At 43.3% G+C, this 22,888-nt stretch overlaps 1 protein-coding gene across 2 annotated transcripts in view; it reads right to left on the bottom strand.

Annotated features, from left to right (window-relative positions):
• LOC126343774 (protein furry) overlaps nucleotides 1–22,888 on the bottom strand; it is a 1,073,323-nt gene that overhangs the window by 222,939 nt on the left and 827,496 nt on the right. For both annotated transcript variants that reach the window (XM_050001966.1, XM_050001967.1), the window contains exon 28: nucleotides 846–980. In XM_050001966.1, the coding sequence (XP_049857923.1) occupies nucleotides 846–980 (135 nt within the window). The remainder of the gene's footprint in view (nucleotides 1–845; nucleotides 981–22,888) is intronic.

Here is a 22,888-nt window from a genome sequence, read left to right as displayed (position 1 = left end):
AAACGGTTAACTCAGATTCACATGGAAACGAATTATTTGCTTCAATGAAACCTAGGAGAGGGCGTATCGCTCGGTGAACACTATTTTCAGGTAGCTAATGGCTCGCCGCTCTGATACAAATAAAATGCCTCTTCATATCTAGCACTTGCACGTTCACTAAAAGATAACTATCGCTTAGAAAACCGAAGATGGATTAAACAGAATTCCACTCCGGCCAGTGGAAACGCACTTCACACTATAGTCCTTCCGAATTTGTTAATCACGAAGGACCGCTAGCTCGCAACTCTTTAAAACGACAGTTTCGCCACACAGAGCCACGACTTACCATGTCAACCTAACGAGGGCTGCCGGCCGACTCGACGAAAGTATTTCCTATTAACCCTTTCAGCCGATCAACCTCAGCGACAGAAACAGGTATTTTCATGACCATTTCCTGCTCCAGATAACAGCCCTTTTGTAATTTGATGCTCCCTGACAGGACTATCATAAGTTTCTTCTCGGTGGGCACTGGAAAATACCGGCGGCCACAGGAAAATCAGCCTATTACGCACAGACCACTACAGGTTTAAAAGTAGTAAGGAAAGACCAGCCCTTTATCCCCATGCCACAGTAACACTTCTTCCCCATATTACTGGAGACTGGCTCCAGTGTGCACAATGGCGAACATAACGGGCACAGAGACACCGGTAGCTAACGTTTCACATGAAGGAAAATACGACTTGAACTTCTGTTTACGGTATAATTTGTATGAAGTATGATTGTAGCCTAAGAACTGCAAATTACGGGGATCTGTCTTACTGTTTCTATACGAGAAGAGCAGAACCCAAAGTGACGCGGATACTTACATAGGGCAGCAACTCGTTGGGCGCCATTCCGGATACGATGATCAGATACCGAATGATGACTTTGAGGTTGTTGGGCCAACAGGAACAAAGCGTTGCCCATACCTCCTCAGTCTCCTTCGGGTGGACGTCGGCAAACTGCGGAAAAAACAATACATGTTAAATGCTTTAGGATGCGTAAATAGATGAAATTGGCTTACAAAAAATGGTTCAAATGGCTCTGAGCACTATGGGACTCAACTGCTGTGGTCATCAGTCCCCTAGAACTTAGAACTACTTAAACCTAACTAACCTAAGGACATTACACACATCCATGCCCGAGGCAGGATTCGAACCTGCGACCGTAGCAATCGCACGGTTCCGGACTGCGCGCCTAGAACCGCGAGACCACCGCGGCCGGCTTGGCTTACAAAACAGAGTTATAAGCTAATAGCAGCGAGGCACGCCGACACAAAGGCGCTGAGATGAAAAGCAAGTCACTCACTTCACTAACGACGAGAAGCCAATTAACCGTACAGATCCGCTGCAGGTGGCATGTCTAGAAGAGAGCTTCCGCTTTACGCTCAGAGTTCGGTACTTCGGCTGTTAACGAGGTAGACAATTCTATTTCTAAAGCACAGTCGCAGTTAATTTAAAGGCAAAACTCCGCCACTGTCCATAAGCTGCAGCTGTAACGATTGGGTAACAATTCCTCTGAAAAAGCATCGAGAAGAATTACCGAATGAACACCACCAGAGCTAAGATGCCCTAGCTTGAGCTAAGAGCCAGAACACATAAATAAATCATAAAATTAATGCCATCCGTGACTGGCAGCAAACGAATGGTTAAATTTTCAGTAATTTAACTATATTATCAGGCCAAACTCAGTATAGTGTCAATACTATAGTGACAAAGTAAGAGTATGTGCGTGTTATGAACCGGCACGTTCAAAGTATCACCACCTGCTTGCAGATTTGGACTACAATCTGTGTCCGAACTCACGAAGGGTTCGTCGGTACTAATTGTCAGAAGAGACTGAAGTGTCAATTACAACGTGCTGATGCTCCGCTTGATTTAAGCACGTGACCTGTAAGGCGAAGAAAGGCTGAGACATACTCAGCAACATACGATTGTGCGTTATGCTGTGAACTATTACGAGTCGCGAGTTAAAGAGCGCACTTCGGTCTCTACAACTTCTATGATGTACTTAACATCTGTGAGAATAGCTGAAATGCGCGGTGGGCGAGATGACATAACCGTGTCTCAATAATTACAAGTTCTATCGTACGTTAAGACTCTGCGAAAGGCCTTTAGCATATCTGTACATGTGTGTACTTTACCGTTACTGAGAATAATATTACTACGGTAGTACGAGGGTGACTCAAATGAAAACCTTAAATATTTTTTAAAATATTGTTTATTGTGCAGAAGTGGTACAAAAATGTATCACTTTTCAACATAATCTCCCCTACGCTCAATGCAAGTCCTCCAGCGCTTTCAAAGTGCTTTAATTCCTTTAGAAAAAAAATTCTTTTGGTAGTCCGCGCAACCACTCATGCACTGCCTGGCGTACCTCTTCATCAGAACTGAACGTCTTTCCTCACATTGGTCTTTGGGTGGTCCAAACATACGAAAGTCACTTGGGGCAAGGTCTGGTGAGTATGGTGAATGAGGAAGACACTCAAAATGCAGGTGTGTGATTGTTGCAACTGTTGTACGGGCAGTGTGGGGCCTTGCATTGTCGTGTTGCAAAAGGACACCTGCTGATAGCAATTCACGCCGCTTTGATTTGATTGCAGGTCGCAGATGACTTTTTATGAGATCTGTGTATGATTCACTGGTGACAGTGGTCACTCTAGGCATGTAATGCTCCAAAATGACGCCTTTTTCGTCCCAAAAGAGAGTCAGCATAACCTTCCCTGCGATGGTTCTGTTCGAAACTTCTTTGGTTATGGTGATGAGGAATGGCGCCATTCCTTGCTCGCTCTCTTCGTTTCCGGTTGGTGGAAGTGAACCCAGGTTTCGTCCCCAGTAACGATTCTTGCACGGAAGCCATCACCTTCTCGTTCAAAGCGCCGAAGAAGTTCTTCACAAGCATCAACACGTCGTTCTCTCATTTCAGGAGTCAGCTGCCGTGGCACCCTACTTGCAGACACTTTGTGAAACTGGAGCACATCATGAAATTGTGGTGTGATGACCCATGAGTAATCTGTAAACATATTGAAATGTCATTCAGTGTCACTCGGCGGTTTTCCTTCACTATGGCTTCAATTGCTGCAATGTTCTGTGGAGTCACAACTCGTTGTGCCTGACCTGGACGAGGAGCAACTTCCACGGAAGTCACACATTTGCGAACTTCCTACTCCATTCGTAGACTTGTTGCTGTGACAAACATACATCACCATACTGAACCTTCATTCGTCGATGAATTTCAATAGGTTTCACACCTTCACTACGCAAAAACCGAATAACAAATGGTTCAAATGGCTCTGAGCACTATGCGACTTAACTTCTGAGGTCATCAGGCGCCTAGAACGTGAACTAATTAAACCTAACTAACCTAAGGACATCACACACATCCATGCCCGAGGCGGGATTCGAACTTGCGACCGCAGCGGTCGCTCGGCTCCAGACTGTAGCGCCTAGAACCGCACGGCCACTTCGGCCGGCCAAACCGAATAACAGAACCTGTTCCTCCCTCATGCAAGTCGCAAGTGGGGCGGCCGTCTTTATACTGATTTTGATACTGCGACGGTATGTGTGCATCTGCACCATGCTGCCACCTACAGGTCATTTTGCGCGCTGTTTGTAGCACGCTTACCAACTTACAGGATAACGTCGCGAAATTTCAATTTGTTATTACAAATTTAAGGTTTTCATTTTACTCACCCTCGTAGTTCAGCAAAATAAACATATGAATCAGCACGAGCTTGTGAAGTCCACGGTTCGTTATAAAGTGAGGCATTTGCTGTCGAGCGTCATATGAAAGTTTAGGTTTCATTGCGTATCACCTAAAATATTAGGCGTTTATGTGGTTTCTACTATAATGATTGTCAACACAGACACACACACACACACGTTGATATATTCCTACAATATGTGTACCTGTTACGTACGAAGAAAGAAGCTTTAAAGACCACGTTATCGTACACAATTCTTCCCTCCTTTGAAGCTCAACGAATGTGGCGTAAAAATAATGTAAACGTATTGCAAGTCCCAGAGTGAACGGTGATGCAACGCCGATGCGAGACATCTCAAACAAATCCGAGCAACAGGAAAATTCCTGGGCGCTCCTCTGGCTGTCCACAGGCGGAAGTTTCGAACCTCTCGACTGTGAAATGAGGCTGGGTGAGGACAGGAAGTAATTTTACGCCCTGTTAGGGTCATCTGAGGCGTTATGAAACTTTCTCTGCAGTTATGGAAAGCAAAACCGCAACTGAAATTAACGACAGAAGTCCTCATTCGGGAAGTTTTGCTTTGTTTTTCTGATTCCTTATTGGAGTGAATCGTAGCCCAAGGAATTTTGCACTATGTTATTCTACTGTCAAAGTCGCCGGAGATGCAATATTAAACGCGACAAGACATCTGCCGGCAGCTTATTCGGATCTGTCGGAATCATCTTCCTTCAGTACTAACAGGATTAATCGGAGACCCGCCTCTGTTATAAGTTGGAAGTATGCGATCATCATAAACGTAACACACAGTCCGACATGCAGTTCTTGGGCTAGCGACGCCAGAGTCTAAAAATGCCATACTATCATTTCATTTCAATGTACTCGTGAAACTTCCTGGCAGATTAAAACTGTGTGTCGGACCGAGACTCGAACTCGGGACCTTTGCCTTTCGCGGGCAAGTGCTCTACCATCTGAGCTACCCAAGCACGACTCACGACCCGCCCTCACAGCTTTATTTCTGCCAGTACCACGTCTCATACCTTCCAAACTTCACAGAAGCTCTTCTGGAAACATCCCACGAGCTGTGGCTAAGTCATATCTCTGCAATATCCTTTCTTCCAGGAGTGCTAATTCTGCAAGGTTCGCAGAAGAGCTTCTGTGGAGTTTGGAAGGTAAGAGAAGAGGTACTGGCAGAACTCAAGCTGTGAGAACGGGTCGTGAGTCGTGCTTGGGTAGCTCAGATGGTAGAGCACTTGCCCGCGAATGGCAAAGGTCGCGAGTTCGAGTCTCGGTCCGGCACACAGTTTAAATCTGTTAGGAAGTTTCATATCCGCGCACACTCCGCTGCAGAGTGAAAATCTCATTATGTAATGTACTCGTATACGGTGTTTCCTGATATAACCACAGGGTACATAGCGGTTGCTTAAATTAAGTTTTCCAGGACAGCCACAGGTCACACTCGATATGTTTTACTGACGTAGACTAAAGTTAATGAAACCAAGCCTTCCCACTGCAAGAGGTCAGATTAAATTATACAAACCTGACAAGTCAATTAGACTTATTAATAATATTGAGTATGCTCCAAATAGCGAACTAAATTACTTGGTAAAAAAACGATGGGTACTCGTTTATCAAGCATTTTGTCAGAAATTTTCCTTAATGCTCTGGAAATTTGATTTTTCACAAGTTACCCGATATAAAAGGGAAAATACTGTATTACCACCGATATAGTGTACAAATTTGATAAGCCTTTTAGCATTAAAAATAGCATCCAATTTGCTAAGTGTCTGGCAAATATGAATACCCCAAATATGAATACCCCAAATATGAATACCACAATTTTCGGCTCTTAGGATTTTACAAATATGTTCACCCCGCTTGACGAAACATTAGAAATAATTAAAAGTGATTTGCGAAAGCATAAAACTATGGCAGTAAGTGGGATCGTAGAGTCGTTGGACTTTCTGCAGTTTAGCCTTGATTTAATGGGAAAATTTACATAATGGGAGACGGCTTAGCAATGGGTAACCGTTTATTACGCATTTTGTCAGAAATTTTCTTTAACGATTGGAAATTTGAGTTTTCTGAAGTTATAAAACGAAAATACTGTATTATCACCGATATAAAGATGACAGTATAGTCTTTTTTGAGGAACCAAACAAAATTTAAATGAAGTCACTGATAAACTTAACCAAATGCACCCAAGAATATCGACATAGTTGAACATGAAACTGATTGTAGCACTAATTTTCTCGATTTGTCAGTAGATCGGATGGGAAACATATTTTCAAAGTCAACAGGAAGCCAACATATTTAGGAATAATTAAAATCATGAAACACAGTACAAAAAAGCGTATTTTTACTAAGCTTTACACAGAATGTTACAGTTAGCATTCACTGGTGAAGAAATAGCTACAGAATTGTAGACAACCAAGAGGATAGCAGTAAGGAACAGTTATCATGAACGTGATGGGATGAATTGTACCACAGCCAAAGAACAACAATACAAGCAGTCCAACAGAAAATAAACGGTATATTACACTATCATACAAACGTCATGTAACATCGTATTGCGAGATTCTTTCCAATACGAAAATATAACGTCGCATTTCGGACAAGAAATCGGATTAGATGCGCTTTAAAACACAAAGAGATTGTGCTTAAGGACAAATACAGTAATTCAGTAGAATATAAAAATAATTGTCAAAATTTTCAGAGCACGTGCAATGGCCAAACAGAAAGAGCGTTTAAAGTACGTTATAACGAATACTGGAATTTAAATACCAAACGTGCGACACTGGGTGGGCATTTGAAAACAACTAAGCATAATTTCGGTAGCTTCAAGATAGTATACTAAGTTCTACAGCTTTGCTAAACGTCTTGGAGAAACTGGAAATTTAGTTTACATGTATTCTTTCAGTTATTCGACGAAGTGCTGTAGATAAGTAGTCAAGGCATAAGTGAAGAGTCAGGCGTAACGATTAACACTATTTTTTATTATTGTCACTGTACGTACTTCTGGTGTGTCTGACGGCTCGTCTGCCTGAGTAGCAGCGAAACAGGAAGTGTGGCATCTTGTACAGTGGCCCATTCTGTTGCAACATCCTAAACGCAAGTAGGATTCTTGTTTATACGCCGCCGCAGTATAGGAGAGCCCCCAGCACGGCCTGTTATTCTTAAAATACTTCACATATTCTGCGGAAACGAAGAGAAGTCACTCGTAATGCAAATCGAGAACATCGCCTCTGCTCTCTTGGCTGTCCCCAACTCGCCGTGCACTCAATGCTCGTGCCATAAAATTATTCCCTCGCTAACGTCTCGGGTATCATTTCACGTGGTCACCCCAAATATTAGTCTCCCTGCTTTCTGGAAAATGGGCTGCACAACTGTTGACTGGAATTTCATAACACACGACGTATGCAACCAACTGAAACTGTTCTGGTCTATTACGAAGTTTCGCAATGATACAAGGGCATGGACGCTTTAGTCTTTTGCGAATTGGGACCTTAACGGTTACAACGGTCAACGTAACTCTCCAACTTGCAGACGTGTGTCAGTATTATTAACTTGGACGGAACGGGGTTCTTGGTTTAACTATTTTATGCACATGTATATGACACAAATCATGGAGCTTGATGTACAAGGTACCTATTTAATGAAAAATTTTCATAATTTGTCATATGTTACACAAATTAGAATACTAATGTACCTTCTTTAGGTTGTGCAACACAGCTTCGACAAAAGATATTTTTACGTAATCCCCCAAAAAATAGATGATGACATAAACTGTCAAAACAAATTGCAGCATAATGAAGATTTAGTAGCTTTTTGATAGTATATAGAAATATTTCTGAAACAATAATGCTACGAGAATCATGCTTTTCAAACCAGTTTGTCAGAGCTATTTTCTTTTGCATTTATTTCACAAGGCAGATTAGGACTTTCAGGCATACTCCTACACCTAACCAGACGTCCTTAATGCATCCACGCTGGACACATCACACACACACACACACACACACACACACACACACACACATATATATATATATATATATATATATATATATATATATATATATATATAATTGTTGTGGTCTTCAGTCCTGAGACTGGTTTGATGCAGCTCTCCATGCTACTCTATCCAGTGCAAGCTTCATCTCCCAGTACCTACTGCACCCTGCATCCTTCTCAATCTGCTTAGTGTATTCATCTCTTGGTCTCCATCTACAATTGTTACCATTAACGCTACCCTCAAATACTAAATTGGTGATCCCTTGATGCCTCAGAACATGTCCTACCAACCGATCCCTTCTTCTAGTCAAGTTGTGTCACAAACTCCTCTTCACCGCAGTTCTATTCAATAGCTCCTCATTAGTTATGTGATCTTCCCATCTAATTTTCAGCATTCTTCTGTAGCACTACATTTCGAAAACTTCTATTCTCTTCTTGTCCAAACTACACTCCTGGAAATGGAAAAAAGAACACATTGACACCGGTGTGTCAGACCCACCATACTTGTTCCGGACACTGCGATAGACATGTACAAGCAATGATCACACGCACGGCACAGCGGACACACCAGGAACCGCGGTGTTGGCCGTCGAATGGCGCTAGCTGCGCAGCATTTGTGCACCGCCGCCGCCAGTGTCAGCCAGTTTGCCGTGGCGTACGGAGCTCCATCGCAGTCTTTAACACTGGTAGCATGCCGCGACAGCGTGGACGTGAACCGTATGTGCAGTTGACGGACTTTGAGCGACGGCGTATAGTGGGCATGCGGGAGGCCGGGTGAACGTACCGCCGAATTGCTCAACACGTGGGGTGTGAGGTATCCACAGTACATCGATGTTGTCGCCAGTGGTCGGCGGGTGCACGTGCCCGTCGACCTGGGACCGGACCGCAGCGACGCACGGATGCACGCCAAGACCGTAGGATCCTACGCAGTGCCGTAGGGGACCGCACCGCCACTTCCCAGCAAATTAGGGACACTGTTGCTCCTGGGGTATCGGCGAGGACCATTCGCAACCGTCTCCATGAAGCTGGGCTACGGTCCCGCACACCGTTAGGCCGTCTTCCGCTCACGCCCCAACATCGTGCAGCCCGCCTCCAGTGGTGTCGCGACAGGCGTGAATGGAGGGACGAATGGAGACGTGTCGTCTTCAGCGATGAGAGTCGCTTCTGCCTTGGTGCCAATGATGGTCGTATGCGTGTTTGGCGCCGTGCAGGTGAGCGGCACAATCAGGACTGCATACGACCGAGGCACACAGGGCCAACACCCGGCATCATGGTGTGGGGAGCGATCTCCTATACTGGCCGTACACCTCTGGTGATCGTCGAGGGGACACTGAATAGTGCACGGTACATCCAAACCGTCATCGAACCCATCGTTCTACCATTCCCAGACCGGCAAGGGAACTTGCTGTTCCAACAGGACAATGCACGTCCGCATGTATCCCGTGCCACCCAACGTGCTCTAGAAGGTGTAAGTCAACTACCCTGGCCAGCAAGATCTCCGCATCTGTCCCCCATTGAGCATGTTTGGGACTGGATGAAGCGTCGTCTCACGCGGTCTGCACGTCCAGCACGAACGCTGGTCCAACTGAGGCGCCAGGTGGAAATGGCATGGCAAGCCGTTCCACAGGACTACATCCAGCATCTCTACGATCGTCTGCATGGGAGAATAGCAGCCTGCATTGCTGCGAAAGGTGGATATACACTGTACTAGTGCCGACATTGTGCATGCTCTGTTGCCTGTGTCTATGTGCCTGTGGTTCTGTCAGTGTGATCATGTGATGTATCTGACCCCAGGAATGTGTCAATAAAGTTTCCCCTTCCTGGGACAATGAATTCACGGTGTTCTTATTTCAATTTCCAGGAGTGTAGTTAATTCCCTAAAAAACACGCTCAGAGCGTCGTTGCGCGAAAGTGGTAGGGAGACACGATATAGGACAGACAGACACCACCATGAATGTTTAGAAGGTGTCATAAGTTTCAGTAATCTGTTCCGATACAATGTACTCTAGGCTTTAAATACCACAGGTAATACGCTGATCGGCCGATAATCATAAAGTGATTTTTCTGTTATCATCTAGACTCCTCTCTCCAAACACTTTAATCGTCATTCAATAAATTTTTCCTGACTTATGCAGCTCGACCGTGTTCACTATAGCGCCATTAAACCAGTATTAGAGGAGATGCTCCTTTGTGTTAGACTCTCCCTGTCAACTTTACACGTTGGTTGTATTTACAAATACAATTATATGTAATAGTCAACAACTTTCTATTTAACTTCTGTCGTAGCTTCAGGGTCACACGCTGAGTTTCATTTTCCTTCAATTTCGCAATACTGAGACATGTGTTACTTGTAATCCAATCGTACTCACCACCCTTCAGTTACCTGCCTCCTTTTAGTTCATACATATTATTTTTCGATATACTGATGGTGTCACATATATGTATTTGCTTCTTTTAAAATCTTCAGGCAAGCTTAACTTGTAAATACCATGATATGGCTGCTCACACCATCACACTTCCACCTTCGTACTTAACCGTTGGAATCAACCAATCATGGTTGTAGGCTTCTTTTGGCGTTCTCCAGACGTAAACTCGACCCGATGTAGGAAATAACGAAAACATTGACTCATCGAACCATATGACATGTTTCCACCGATTAGTCGTCCAGGATTTATGCTCCTGACACCATGTTTTAAGCTTCTTTGCGTTAGTTGTCGTCATTAATGGTTTCGGTATAGCAGATCGTCCATGAATATTCGCTTTATGGAGTTCTCGGCGGACAGTGTAGATAGATACGGGGTCTCGACGATGACTATTGAGCTCTGCAGTCACTTAAGCCACCGTAGTTTTATGTTGTTTGTAACAATTCGTGTTAGCGTACGGCGATCTCCGTCATTTAGTTTTTATTTTCGCCCACTATTACGTTTATACGATGATCTTTCCAAATTTTGTGCAGGCTGTCACGACTGTTGAAACATTTGTTCTTGAAACATTCAGTAAGTTGGCTGTCTTGATTACTGATGCTCCAGCTAATCGGGCCCCAACAGTCTGCCCTCTTTGGAACTCTGTTTGGTCCTTCATTGCACGTAGACTTCGGTCTCTATATGCAAATACGAAGCGTGTACTACTCGTAAACGACCTGCATTGATACCTAGTCCGTACTGAACACGTACAGTCCAACGCGACACGTAGCTTATCTGCGTTGTTGACCTCCCAAACACAACCATCCCATTACTGCCACTGTTCACATTACTTTGCCTATCCCCTGCGCAGCAACATGAATGGCTGAAACTTCTGTGGTTTACAACGTTACTCCTCTCACTGATTTGGCGTGCGGCTGTCGTCATTCAGACGGTAATGAGACAAAGAGTAGGCAAAATAATTAACTGTCATCATTGAATTACCAATGTGTATTAGACCATAAGGTTAACTAAGTAGATGATTTTCTTCTATCGAGGATATTCATACCAAGGAAATCTAGTACCTCTTGAACTGATATCGGTTTATAAAGTGTTTTCATTTTATAACGTTCCAATTCAGCACGAAAACAGTCTGAATAACAAAAAATGGTTCAAATGGCTCTGAGCACTATGGGAGTTAACTTCTGAGGTCATCAGTCCCCTAGAATTTAGAAGGACATCACACACATCCATGCCCTAGGCAGGATTCGAACCTGCGTAGCGGTCGCGCGGTTCCAGACTGGAGCGCCTAGAACCTCTCGGCCAGTCTGCATAACAGCCCATCAAATAATACAGTCAGGTAAGAACAGCATGAATAAATTAGGGGGTTTGGGCTATAAGTGCCTTACACTTGCAGCACGACCAGCTGTTTTAAATGTGTCTTTTTCGAGAGTTATATCTGCTTTATTTCCATTATGTGCCAGGATTTCGTTTTGCACCATCTGTCGTATACGAGTACTTTGTGCGCAATGATGACACTTTCCAAGTGACGTTGACGCATGTAATCGTCTGGCTTTAGCAATGCCACTGCACGTTAAATGGGAAGAGCAACCTTCGATGTCTGCGTGGGTAAGTACTTGAACAATGGGGGATCAAGTGATAAAGTGCCCTGTTTGAGCTGAATGGGTGTAGCACACTAGTACATTACGTAGTCACATTAAGCCCCGTCGTCGTGACAGCCGGGATAACGAACAAGTGACAGACTTTGAGCGCGAGGCAGATGTTGGCGTGAGAGAAGCTGTCGCGTCCTTTGCCCGAGTGACAAGCGCACTACGTGGGCAGCCCGTGCACTAATGCTCACATGACATCCGCACGCAGCTGAGGGCCGCTTACATCAATAGGAAACACCAGCTCTAAATCACTACCCCGCTCCGGCGGCGAGGAGCCTCCACGTACTGGCAATTGCGGATTCCACAGCACAGAACTGCAGAAGAGATTCATTACCTCTAACAAGAGGCTTCTCACACGTGGTCTATACTACATCTGTACTACTCCACAAGCTTCCTTCTATTTGCAGGAATAAGACAAGAGAAGACGATGTAGCGGGCACCTACGAATATAAAGGAATACACACGTGTGTGTATATAGCGCTCTAGAGGAGGAATAGTGAACTGAGATGCCAAGGACAATGTGCCTGTGCGTATACCGACTATTTATAATGTTAAGAGTACACGATCTGAGACTTTGAAAAAGTACCTTCATCCATAACATTCAGTCTCTCTGAGAAAAACAGCAATTACTGCACATTGGTGAAAAAAAAGCAACAGGTTTATAGATACAGAGATGCTACATGAAATGCGTAAGTTTGTCAGAAACACAATGCGGGAAGCTATCAACAACTACCGCAGCAGAATCTTATAGAAAAAGTTCTCACAACATCCAAAGAAATTCTGTCCATATGTAAAACCTGTTCACTGGTTTTAAGGTTGGCGCCCTGACGCTCGTGGATGGCACAGGAAATGAAATTGAGGGTACCAAAACAAATTCAGAATTGCTGAACTGCGTTTTCAAATCATCCTTTATAAAGAAAAATACATGAGTAATGTCTCGATTTAGTTGTCGCACAACTGCCAATATGACGTATGTCGATATTAGTGTCAGCGGTGTTGAAAAAGAGCAGAAAACGCTAAAACTGAAAAACGTCCCATGGCTGTAGAAGATGCTACCTACAATATGAATTAGTCACAGCTGGAATCAGTCAAGTCCTAGAAATACCTGAGTGTAACAGTTTGTCAGGATACAAAAACGGATGATCACTCAGCGTCAAGCGTAAATAAAGCAGGTGGTGAAGACACAGGTCCACTGCTAGGAAACTGGGCAAATTGCAGCCAGTATGCAAAGGAGAATGCTAAAGAAACACACTTGCGATCCACACAAGAATATCGCTCAAGTATGGAGAATCCACACCAGACAGGTGTAAAAGGGGATACTCAACGCATGCAGAGAAGGGGAACACGAACTGTCACAACTTTGTGATGAGAACTGACGGAAGTGGAAGTCTAAGTGACGCATTACAGAGCGGATCGTCCGTACGTAGCTGGACGTTAGGCAACTGAGATATGTTACTTCACCTTTATTACATTCTGCAGCAGCCTGCTGAGCGTATGAATCCCACGATCTTCTTCAACAGGCATAAAAAGGGAATGTGAGATGATGATGATCATTGGGAAAGCAAGAATACGAGTGAAGCAATATCTGCTAGTTACTGGTGCAGTTCTGCAGTTATTGTCGCAGGCTGTCAGCGTAGAAGCAAAGGAAGGAAAAAGATTGTTTTCCAGTGGCCACGGCTCTTTCCTCTGGCGAGGAACAAGAGCTGTGCCAACAGGCCAGGCGGGCTGCGGGCCGTGCGCTGTTATTCTTCCGTCGCCGCTGCGAGCGATGATAGCCTGCAATTCCCCTCCACGCGCGGTTTCCACCCTTCGTCTATCGAAAACCTGTCGACGAACTTACGGAGCGGCACAGTAATGCGATTATCGACTAAAAGCCGAACCAGTAATCCAAACAGTGGCGATGGCAGTCACAATGATGGACCTGTCAAAGCGGTCGCATCGGGATGCCCGTATCTCTTTCTCTGCACTGATAACGTATGTCTCTCTTTCCAGCCATTTGAAAACGCAACCACTTATTAATCTGTGGACTCAACAGGCAGAAATGGGCGCTGTATTACAAGTTACAAAAACTACTTACGGAAGAGGGCACATTCACCATTATACGGCAGTATACATCACATATGATGAATAAGTGAAACAGAGCTCAAAATAATGAAAAGGATTTATTGTAATTCAGATTTAGCCTTTTTTTATCGTGCTTGTCTTCCATACTGCTCAGTAGGCCACTGTCCACCTATGTGGTGTGGTGTTTCCAACGATTTTTCAAAGTTGGGAGGAATATGTGATATAAATTTAATGTTTCCAAACTTCCGTACATAACAGATGCATTTGATGAAGGAAGATAACTGACCGATTACTGCACTTTGAAGTATCTTCGGTTCATAACCTAACTATTGAACACTGGTCCACTGCGTGCAAACTACGGCTTTTGTAGACTTGTTCCTAATGCACGAAGAGCAATATTTACGGTAGGTTTATAAAATGTATACTAAGAAGGCGGTGTCAGAGAAGTCAACTTAGGAGGAACAGTTATAAATTTTCGTGGACATAATTTGAGGATGGTAATTAGAGGATTGAACATGAACTCTTAAAACAGACAGGGAATACACGGAAGCCAGAAAGCTGTTTGGTTTGCATTTTTTTTTTACCGTTCTTGCTTGAGAATATGAAACTGCTTCAGCACTATTTCCCTCTCGGGTTCCTCTAACTTACAAGATACGAGGCTTGGTTTTCGATATTTAGTTTCAGTTACGCTTAATATTAAATCATGTGCAACACGAACTATGACAGTCACGCTCGAATTTTAGCAGGCAAGATTTAGTGAAACGCTAGATGCTTTCAAAGGGACTGAGTGCAGGGCTGCGGCGAGAGACACGAATCAAAAAATCCAAAAAGTTTCCCCGCTCAGGTAGGTGCCTTGCTGGTGCGACTCTTTGCCGAGAAACACTCTCTAAAGTTTGCTTTACGGCACGTTTACTGTATGAACAAGGACGTATAACATTATTATGAAATCAACACTAACTTGAATTCCAGTGGATATTTGGAGAAACTAAAACACTATTTTATAAATAATTTCACATAAACTACAAAAAATAGAGCCACGCTGTATCTGATTTATTTTAAAAGTTATTGTTTATATTGTTATCTGAAAATTGAACTAAACTGGTAAAATTATTACTGCTGCTTTAAACACAGTCATCAACCGACGTCTTTAGATGGCACTTGAGAAGCTCTGTCAACTGAAAGAACGATATTGTGGATAAACATATTTATTTAGCCACCAGCGTTAACAAAATATATCAACATAGTAGAAACAATCAATGAATAATATTGACAAATAAATAATAACAAGCCACAGTACGCAGATAGGGCATTCTTTTGCTTTCAACATTATCTTTCGATATGCTTGTGTGTGCCGTTATGTTCGAGTTGACTCTCATTATCGAAATTTAGTGATTGCGTACCAAATAATGTAAGACAGTGAAGTATGGTAAGCACCAGAAGGCACTGAATGAATCATAAACGCAAAATTATGGGTTAGAAGCGTTTGCAGGATCATTGTTGTACAAGTAAAGGTCGAACATAAAAAAAACGTAAATAAAACATTTATCATTTCAGGAATAAGAATTGTTACGACGTATTTTATATCAAAATGCTCAGCGCTCTGGAGTGCATCTTATAATGAATCACTTTTATTTAAAATCAGCGGATTTGACAGCTGTATATCTCATGTAATTTATAGTTACTGGCGTCACTAATGACTGTATAAGCAGCCAGTTAAGAAGCGAACATGCTGAGACATGATGGACTACGCAAACATAAATGAACTGCGTTTGGGGCAAAGTGAAAGAAGATCTAGATTTTGGTCACGGTAAGGGGCGACTTGCGTCTACGTAGAGATACAGCGAAGACTGACTGGATCCGGTTATTCTGGGCGGCATATAGTCGCATGTGTGCATAGTTGAAACACTTAGAAATTTTCAGGAGTTAAGCTGAGTTATTAAGTTTCACAGCCTTAGTGACGAGACTCCGAAGCAGCATAGCAACGAACTTTAATTATGAACTGTAATAGGATAGTACTTGAGCCCTTGCTCACTGCTTGCAACTACCAACTGCCGAACGCAATTATTCATTTGCCGCGCCATATAAGAGAGTTGGAATAACAAACAATTCGAATTCAAACTTAGCCCCTGATTGACACATAATAGTCGTTCAAAATCACTCCAACTATAATTTTGTTGTTTTATATAGCTGAGTGACCTTATAAATTATATGTTATATTGGAAATACTTTGCACCGATGTACTATCCGACCCATACTAATAAACAGACGGGTCAAATACATAGAGATCGATCGTACATTCAGTTCTTCAATGCTCAAGACAGCAGGCAAGCAAAAGTTTCGTTCACTTTCGATAACCGCTGTCAGATCGTAAACTGATCTCCAGTTCCCTCCTGAATTTGTACTAGTAGCGCCCCAATTCTATTTCTGCACACAGCTTAAACATATAGTTAACTTCTTGTTTGGATTTATGGTAGACTTTCGTAACTTGATCTGTGTGTGAGCGTGATTTAACCCCAGATGAAATATGCAACTATCTTCATAGTTATAATCATACAAGCTAATGCTCAAAATTCATTGCTTCCTGACAGAATATTCAAGCTTACAACTGCTTGTTCTTAAGATCTCATTAGGCAACGGCTTCCGCGCAGCGTTGGCCGGATTTAATTTCACTCTTCCGAAGTTCTGTTGGCAGCCTCAAAGTAAGTGCGTTGTGCGTTTCGCGCCGAGAATTATTTTACTTCCAGTATTACACAGTCGACAGAAACAGATATTCAGTATCACTACATATATTTGTATCTTGTGGTGAATTATCTCCGGTTTTATGAATAAACTTCATACATGACTCGTCTACACAATTTACAAATTTAAGTACCCCGCCGCATTTTTCTGAAATACGGTCTTCACAAACAAAAAGACAGATTCATGAGGAAGGTCTATGTATTTATAATCTATTAGCGTTGCACCAAACAAGTCGTCCGGGCGTAGGTACTTACTGATGCCCGTGCGACGCCGGGGCGGGTCACAAGTTTATTGTATTTCCGTTTTTAACAGTTTTGTCAGCTACCCTGAGCTAATGCCAAATACGGTAAAATGTATCAAGTTTTATATACAGGGGATAGTCAAAAGAAAAAAGAGACAGGAATAAAAATGCAAACTGCTTATTATTTAAAAAATAATTGCCATAACTTAAATACATTTTCCCCACTGTGAGACAAGACGGTCAAGGCCCTTCTTCGAAAAATGTTTGCGGTTGCCTACGAAACCAAAACAGTTCCAAGGATTGCACATCTTCAAAAAAATCAAATGGCTCTGAGCACTATGGGACTTAACATCTTAGGTCATCAGTCCCCTAGAACTTAGAACTACTTAAACCTAACTAACCTAGGGACATCACACACATCCATGCGCGAGGCAGGATTCGAACCTGCGACCGTAGCGGTCGCGCGGTTCCAGACTGAAGCGCCTAGAAACGCTCGGCCACTTCGGCCGGCCATAGCACATCTTCGCCCCAAACAAATAGACGACCACGGATGTCTTTCTTCAGGGCACCGAAAATCTGGAAACCGTATGGGAAGTCATGAAACAGGGATGACGGACAATTTCGACAAGAAGATAAAAGAAGCTTTCTGAACGTGATGCTACAGAAGGACGCTGAAGATTAGATGTGTAGAATACGTAACTAATGAGGAAGTACTGAATAAAATTGGGGAGGAGAGGAATTTGTGACACAGCTTGACTAGAAGAAGGGACCTGTTGGTAGGACACATTCCGAGGCATCAAGGGACCACCAATTTAGTACTGGAGGGAAGCGTGGGAGGTAAAAATCGTAGAGCGAGACCAAGAGATGAATACAGTAAGAAGATGCAGAAGGATATAGGTTTCAGTAGTTACTCGGAAATGAAGAGGACATGGGAAGTGATGGGACTGTATCGAGGATGTGTAAGAGCTTTCCAACGGAACTTCTGCATCATACTCGAAAAAACCTTGGCAAAAAGCGCCTGGGCATTATGCTGCAACAGAGTAGTACCGTCCGTCAACACTCCTGGGCGTTTGGACTTGATGGCGAGCTTCAATTTTTGCAGTGTCCACGCACCACAGTGCGTTAATTGTGGCATCCTGTTTCAGCAGGCCAATGAGCAGCGAGCCCTTATAATCAAAGAAAACGTTCGTAATGACTTTTTCAGATAAGGCGTGCCTGTTGTTTCTACTACGCTGCTTAAGTTTCGCGGAGATGGCCTTATACACTATTCAAAAGTCCTGATCTTTCCGCATTCGATTTACATAATTTTGGAGGCAGAAAAATAGTTACCGCGATTACTTTTGAAATAATAAACAGTTTACTTTCTTCCCCACATGTCTGGTTTTCGTTTGACTTTGCCTGCCCCTTATATATATATATTAGCCTTTCCCCTGCAGCTTCGGACACACACACACACACACACACACACACACACACACACACACACACACACACATTCAATACATACATTGCATACGTCTCATCTGTGCCCACCTCTTCCCCCACCCACTCCAAAAAAAATGGTTCAAATGGCTCTGAGCACTACGGGACTTAACAGCTATGGTCATCAGTCCCCTAGAACTTAGAATTACTTAAACCTAACTAACCTAAGGACATCACACACATCCATGCCCGAGGCAGGATTCGAACCTGCGACCGTAGCAGTCACGTGGTTCCGGACTGAGCGCCTTAACCGCGAGACCACCGCGGCCGCCCCACCCCCTCCCCTGTCTATCTGTCCATATCCTCCTACCTCTTTCAGTCCATGCCTTGCTCCTTCTCTTCCCATCCATCTACTACTCCCCTCCCTATACAACTACTACTCCTCCCTCTCTCTCCGTCCACCTCCTCCTTCCCCTTCTCTCGGTTCTATTTTCTCCTGCCCTCTCTATCACCTCCTGCACTCTCCTCTGTTCATCCCCACCTCTATCCATCTGAAACCTCCACCAACTTTGTCGATCTGCACGTGCAGGACCTCAAAAACAATTCAATACAGCAGAGTAATCCTACTCCACAACTGCCATGCAAGACATCTCACATATCAAGGGCTGCAAAACCATTAGTGTCACCGACGTGCAGGCTGCCCTGCAAAGCAGGCCGATACGGTACGTTGACACTATTACAATACACGTGTCGATCAGGTCAGCTTTTACAGCAGGGCTGGAAAATACCTTTTTGCACATATCTCCTTTCAGTATCAAATTTGCTTGAAATTGATCCCGGAGTTCGGGAGGAGATGCTGGACATACATAATACATAAAGACAGATAGGTAGCAAAATAAAACATTGCTCTGTATCGTTTTTCTATTTTGTTTTTCCTGTTCTTCTTGACTCTATACATCATGCTGTCATTGAAGCAAGGGCTTATCAGATCTGCAATTCAAAGTTCTCAGCTTGTGTATCAGATATGCTTGAAACTGATCCAGGAGTTCGGGAGAAGGTTCTGGACATACACATACACAAACACACACACAAACACACTCACACAGATGCGTAACAGGGTGAAGCGAAACTGGCGCACTCAGGCTTCCCATAGCGACTCCTCACAAGCCAGCGATAAAACAAAAAAATGTCTCTTACAAAATTTCTTCCGGTGAGTACATCCGGCAGGAAAAGGACGTTAAAGAGTGACAATCTAGCAACACTGTAACCACATGTAGGGTAAGTACCTCGGTATATATATTAGCTGTGCTGTAGACTTTGTGCAGCGGCTAGAGTTTTACGTTAGCATGCAGGTGGTCGAGGGTTCGATTCTAGGTTGGGGAGCATTTTTTTTATTTGCTAATTCCATTCTGCATACTGTAATATACAACATTTCTTAGGTCACATGTATCCTAAATTTACAACATTTTGTAACGCTGAACATAACAAATACGTGGTTAGGCAAACAAGAAATAGAAAGTTGAAGCAAATGACCTGTCACAGGGCATGTTAAAGTAAATTCGTGCCACAGATTTTTTTTTCTGCTCGTGATATCTGTTGTCGGGCGGCACCCCATTTTGTGTGCCCTCAGCGAGATAGATAGATAGATAGATAGAGAGAGAGAGAGAGAGAGAGAGAGAGAGAGAGAGAGAGAGAGAGAGAGAGATAGAGAGAGGGGGGGGGGGGAGGGAGAGAGAGAGGTGGTACGCCTTTTGTATATTTCTGAAGTTGAGTAGTTGAGTATATGTGGTTCTTCGTGATCAACCAAGTTATTTATTGCACTACAGAAGACATAGAGGATCTGAAATGTGCTCCTGGGTGGTGGTGAGGAATTATGCATAGTCACTTTCTTGCTTTTCCCAGCGAGTGTTACGGTTTAGTGAAAGAAGACTTGGTCAGAAAAAAATGGAGACATCAGAGCCATTAGCTATCTGGAGGCAGTGTTGGTTAAAAGTTACTGACTTGGTTAGGATTTTGGGTGTTCTGGTGTGTGTCATCTCCTTTTTTAACATTAAACCGAGTATTTTCAGGAGACTCGTAGATCCAACCAATAGATTGGAAAACGACCATCACGGACAGCCAGTTCATCTTTTCCAACCAGTTTCTAGACCTCCTCCGTAAAGAACACAGGATAACAGCCTATAGTTAAAAATGAGAACAACACAAAATAATCGCATCACAGATGTCCACTGGAATAAATGGAATTTATACACGTGAATTAAACCTAGCCAAGTCAATCGCTTTTATCCAAAATTGTCACTTCTTCTTTACCACTAATCAGGCTTTCTTAATGACTAGCACCACTAAATTCGATTCCTCGCAAAACGTACATACGGCGCCTTAACGGCATGACGTGTAGTCATTCTTGGTACACTTCTGACATCTTGCCACGTACCTATAATTCACATAAATTCCAGCGCTATGCAGTGGCAGCGTGTAAACCACTGTCATCTGCAGCAGACTTTATAAACTCTCCGAAAGCCCATATAAAACTGGATGCCAGAAATGATCATTATTTTTAGCCAGCTGAGTTGGCGCATTAATTAAGGTGCATGACTTTCATTCCGAAGAAGCGCGGCTCAAATACTAAGCCTGGCCATGTCGATTTGGGTTTCAATACGTTTCCCTAATTCAATTTAGAAAATTCCAGGTTTATTTAAAGAATATGGTCGACTTAGTCTTCTCTTTTTGTCATATCTGATTTTTACTACTTATGTAAAGAAATCACCGTCGACGTGACGTTAAACCCCAATCACCCTCATTTCTTACGAAGCTAAGAAATGCAGTTACAACACTAAAATGAAAAGAAATTTTTCTACAAGAAAAGTATTTGTGAACACATCTAAAGTGAGTGCAAGAAATAGGCACTGTGTGTAAAACAATGGAAAATGGACTTGCAGGCCCATACAGCACAAAGTAGTCTTTCCTTACACATACTAAAAAAGTTTGTGTAGTACGCCTCTATTGTGTCTGATGACAGATAATAGTATCCGCTACAACATATACAAATGAAAAGGCCTTGCATGATCATTTTGAGCAACGGAGAGCAGCACCAGCAAACTTAAACGATGACAAATAGTGAGGACACAGAATATTAACCACAGTCCACAGATTAGTTTGTAACTGTACGGTCTTGTTACTGCCACATGATCAAATGTATCCGATCATCAGAAACATCAAATTGCAAATTACATTCGCGATCTGGCGTACATTCTCTCAGTTCACTGACCTTGTTTGTCTGGTTATCAGATTAATTCGTGAATGCAATAACTCATTTCAATAGTAGAATTTTCTATGTACACACCAGCAATTTCAGTTATTATTTATGGTACTTTGAAGTAAGCAGCTCTTGTAGTCAGTTAAATTTATTTACTCCCAGGATGTTAAACATCACTGTCGATTCTTGTTCTCACTATTAACTAACGTTGCTGTTCAACAATTTCACGTGATGCATTAGATTGCTGAATGGAAGTCACGAAAATAAACACATCTGACGAAAGTATTTTTCTGTTAACATTTAGTCTGTTTTAAAGGAGCACTGCTTTTAACTGAGTTAATAATCAACGTTGCACAAACATTGCACTGTCTCGAACACACTAAGAATGACACTGGATGTATATTAATACATAAGGCCATATTGAATAATGGAGTTTTATATGAACGTAGTGATTGGTTGTGCAGATGATGTAGTCAAGCCCTTCGCCTACGCCCACGGCTACCCGCATTACAGACATGGTCTGCATGTTGGCCGTGCTCCGGCTCCATAGGAGATACTTCCTTGGCAAACCTAGATGGCAATAGTACGACAGGCACAACATACCAACCGTAGCAAGCTGAATTGTGTCCAAAACACAACCGTCTGTTTTGAAGTGGAACTCTAACACGCACCACGGAAACATTCGGCGCTAGCTTCGCAATGAGAGGCGGGCAGACTCGAAACCAGTAGTGCGCAATTCCCAGACAACAGCGCCACAATCAGATGCACTACCTTCCCTTTAGGAATAACGTGCCACCCAAGCATTAAGCAGTCAGACCACTCTCCGCCAGCCACTGCAAGAAATTTTGAAGCAGAGTGACCGCCAGGACCTACATCACGCAATTCTAGCAGCAGAGCAATCTGGAAGATACCACACTGCAGCCACTATGAGCAGCCAGCCATGTCGACGGATTTCCGTCTCCTTCGACTTGGTCTCTCGTGGACTCGTGTTCCAGGACTGGTATTCATGAGTGGAACTTAGACTGTAAACTATGCTCAGTGGTTGCCGTCACTATAGTACTGAATGGGCTTCAAATTTGTCGCACTTCCCAGATGTGTGGCCGTCCAGTGTGGCACTGCGGTTCTAGGTGATTCAGTCTGGAACCGCGTGACCGCTACGCTCGCAGGTTCGAATCCTGCCTCGGCCATGGATGTGTGTGATGTCCTTAGGTTATTTAGGTTTAAGTAGTTCTAAGTTCTAGGGGACTCATGACCACAGATGTTAAGTCCCATAGAGCTCAGAGCCATTTTCAGCGAACTCTCTTTTATTTTCCGATCCAGTCCATCAATGTTGGCGACGAAAGTACAAGTTTTCTCATGGTTCTTTCC

This window comes from Schistocerca gregaria, chromosome 1 (assembly GCF_023897955.1).
Source record: "Schistocerca gregaria isolate iqSchGreg1 chromosome 1, iqSchGreg1.2, whole genome shotgun sequence".
In the NCBI taxonomy this organism is placed as follows: domain Eukaryota; kingdom Metazoa; phylum Arthropoda; class Insecta; order Orthoptera; family Acrididae; genus Schistocerca; species Schistocerca gregaria.
The sequence above is the reverse complement of the archived record's forward strand: the minus strand, read 5'-3'. Positions and strand labels throughout refer to the sequence as shown.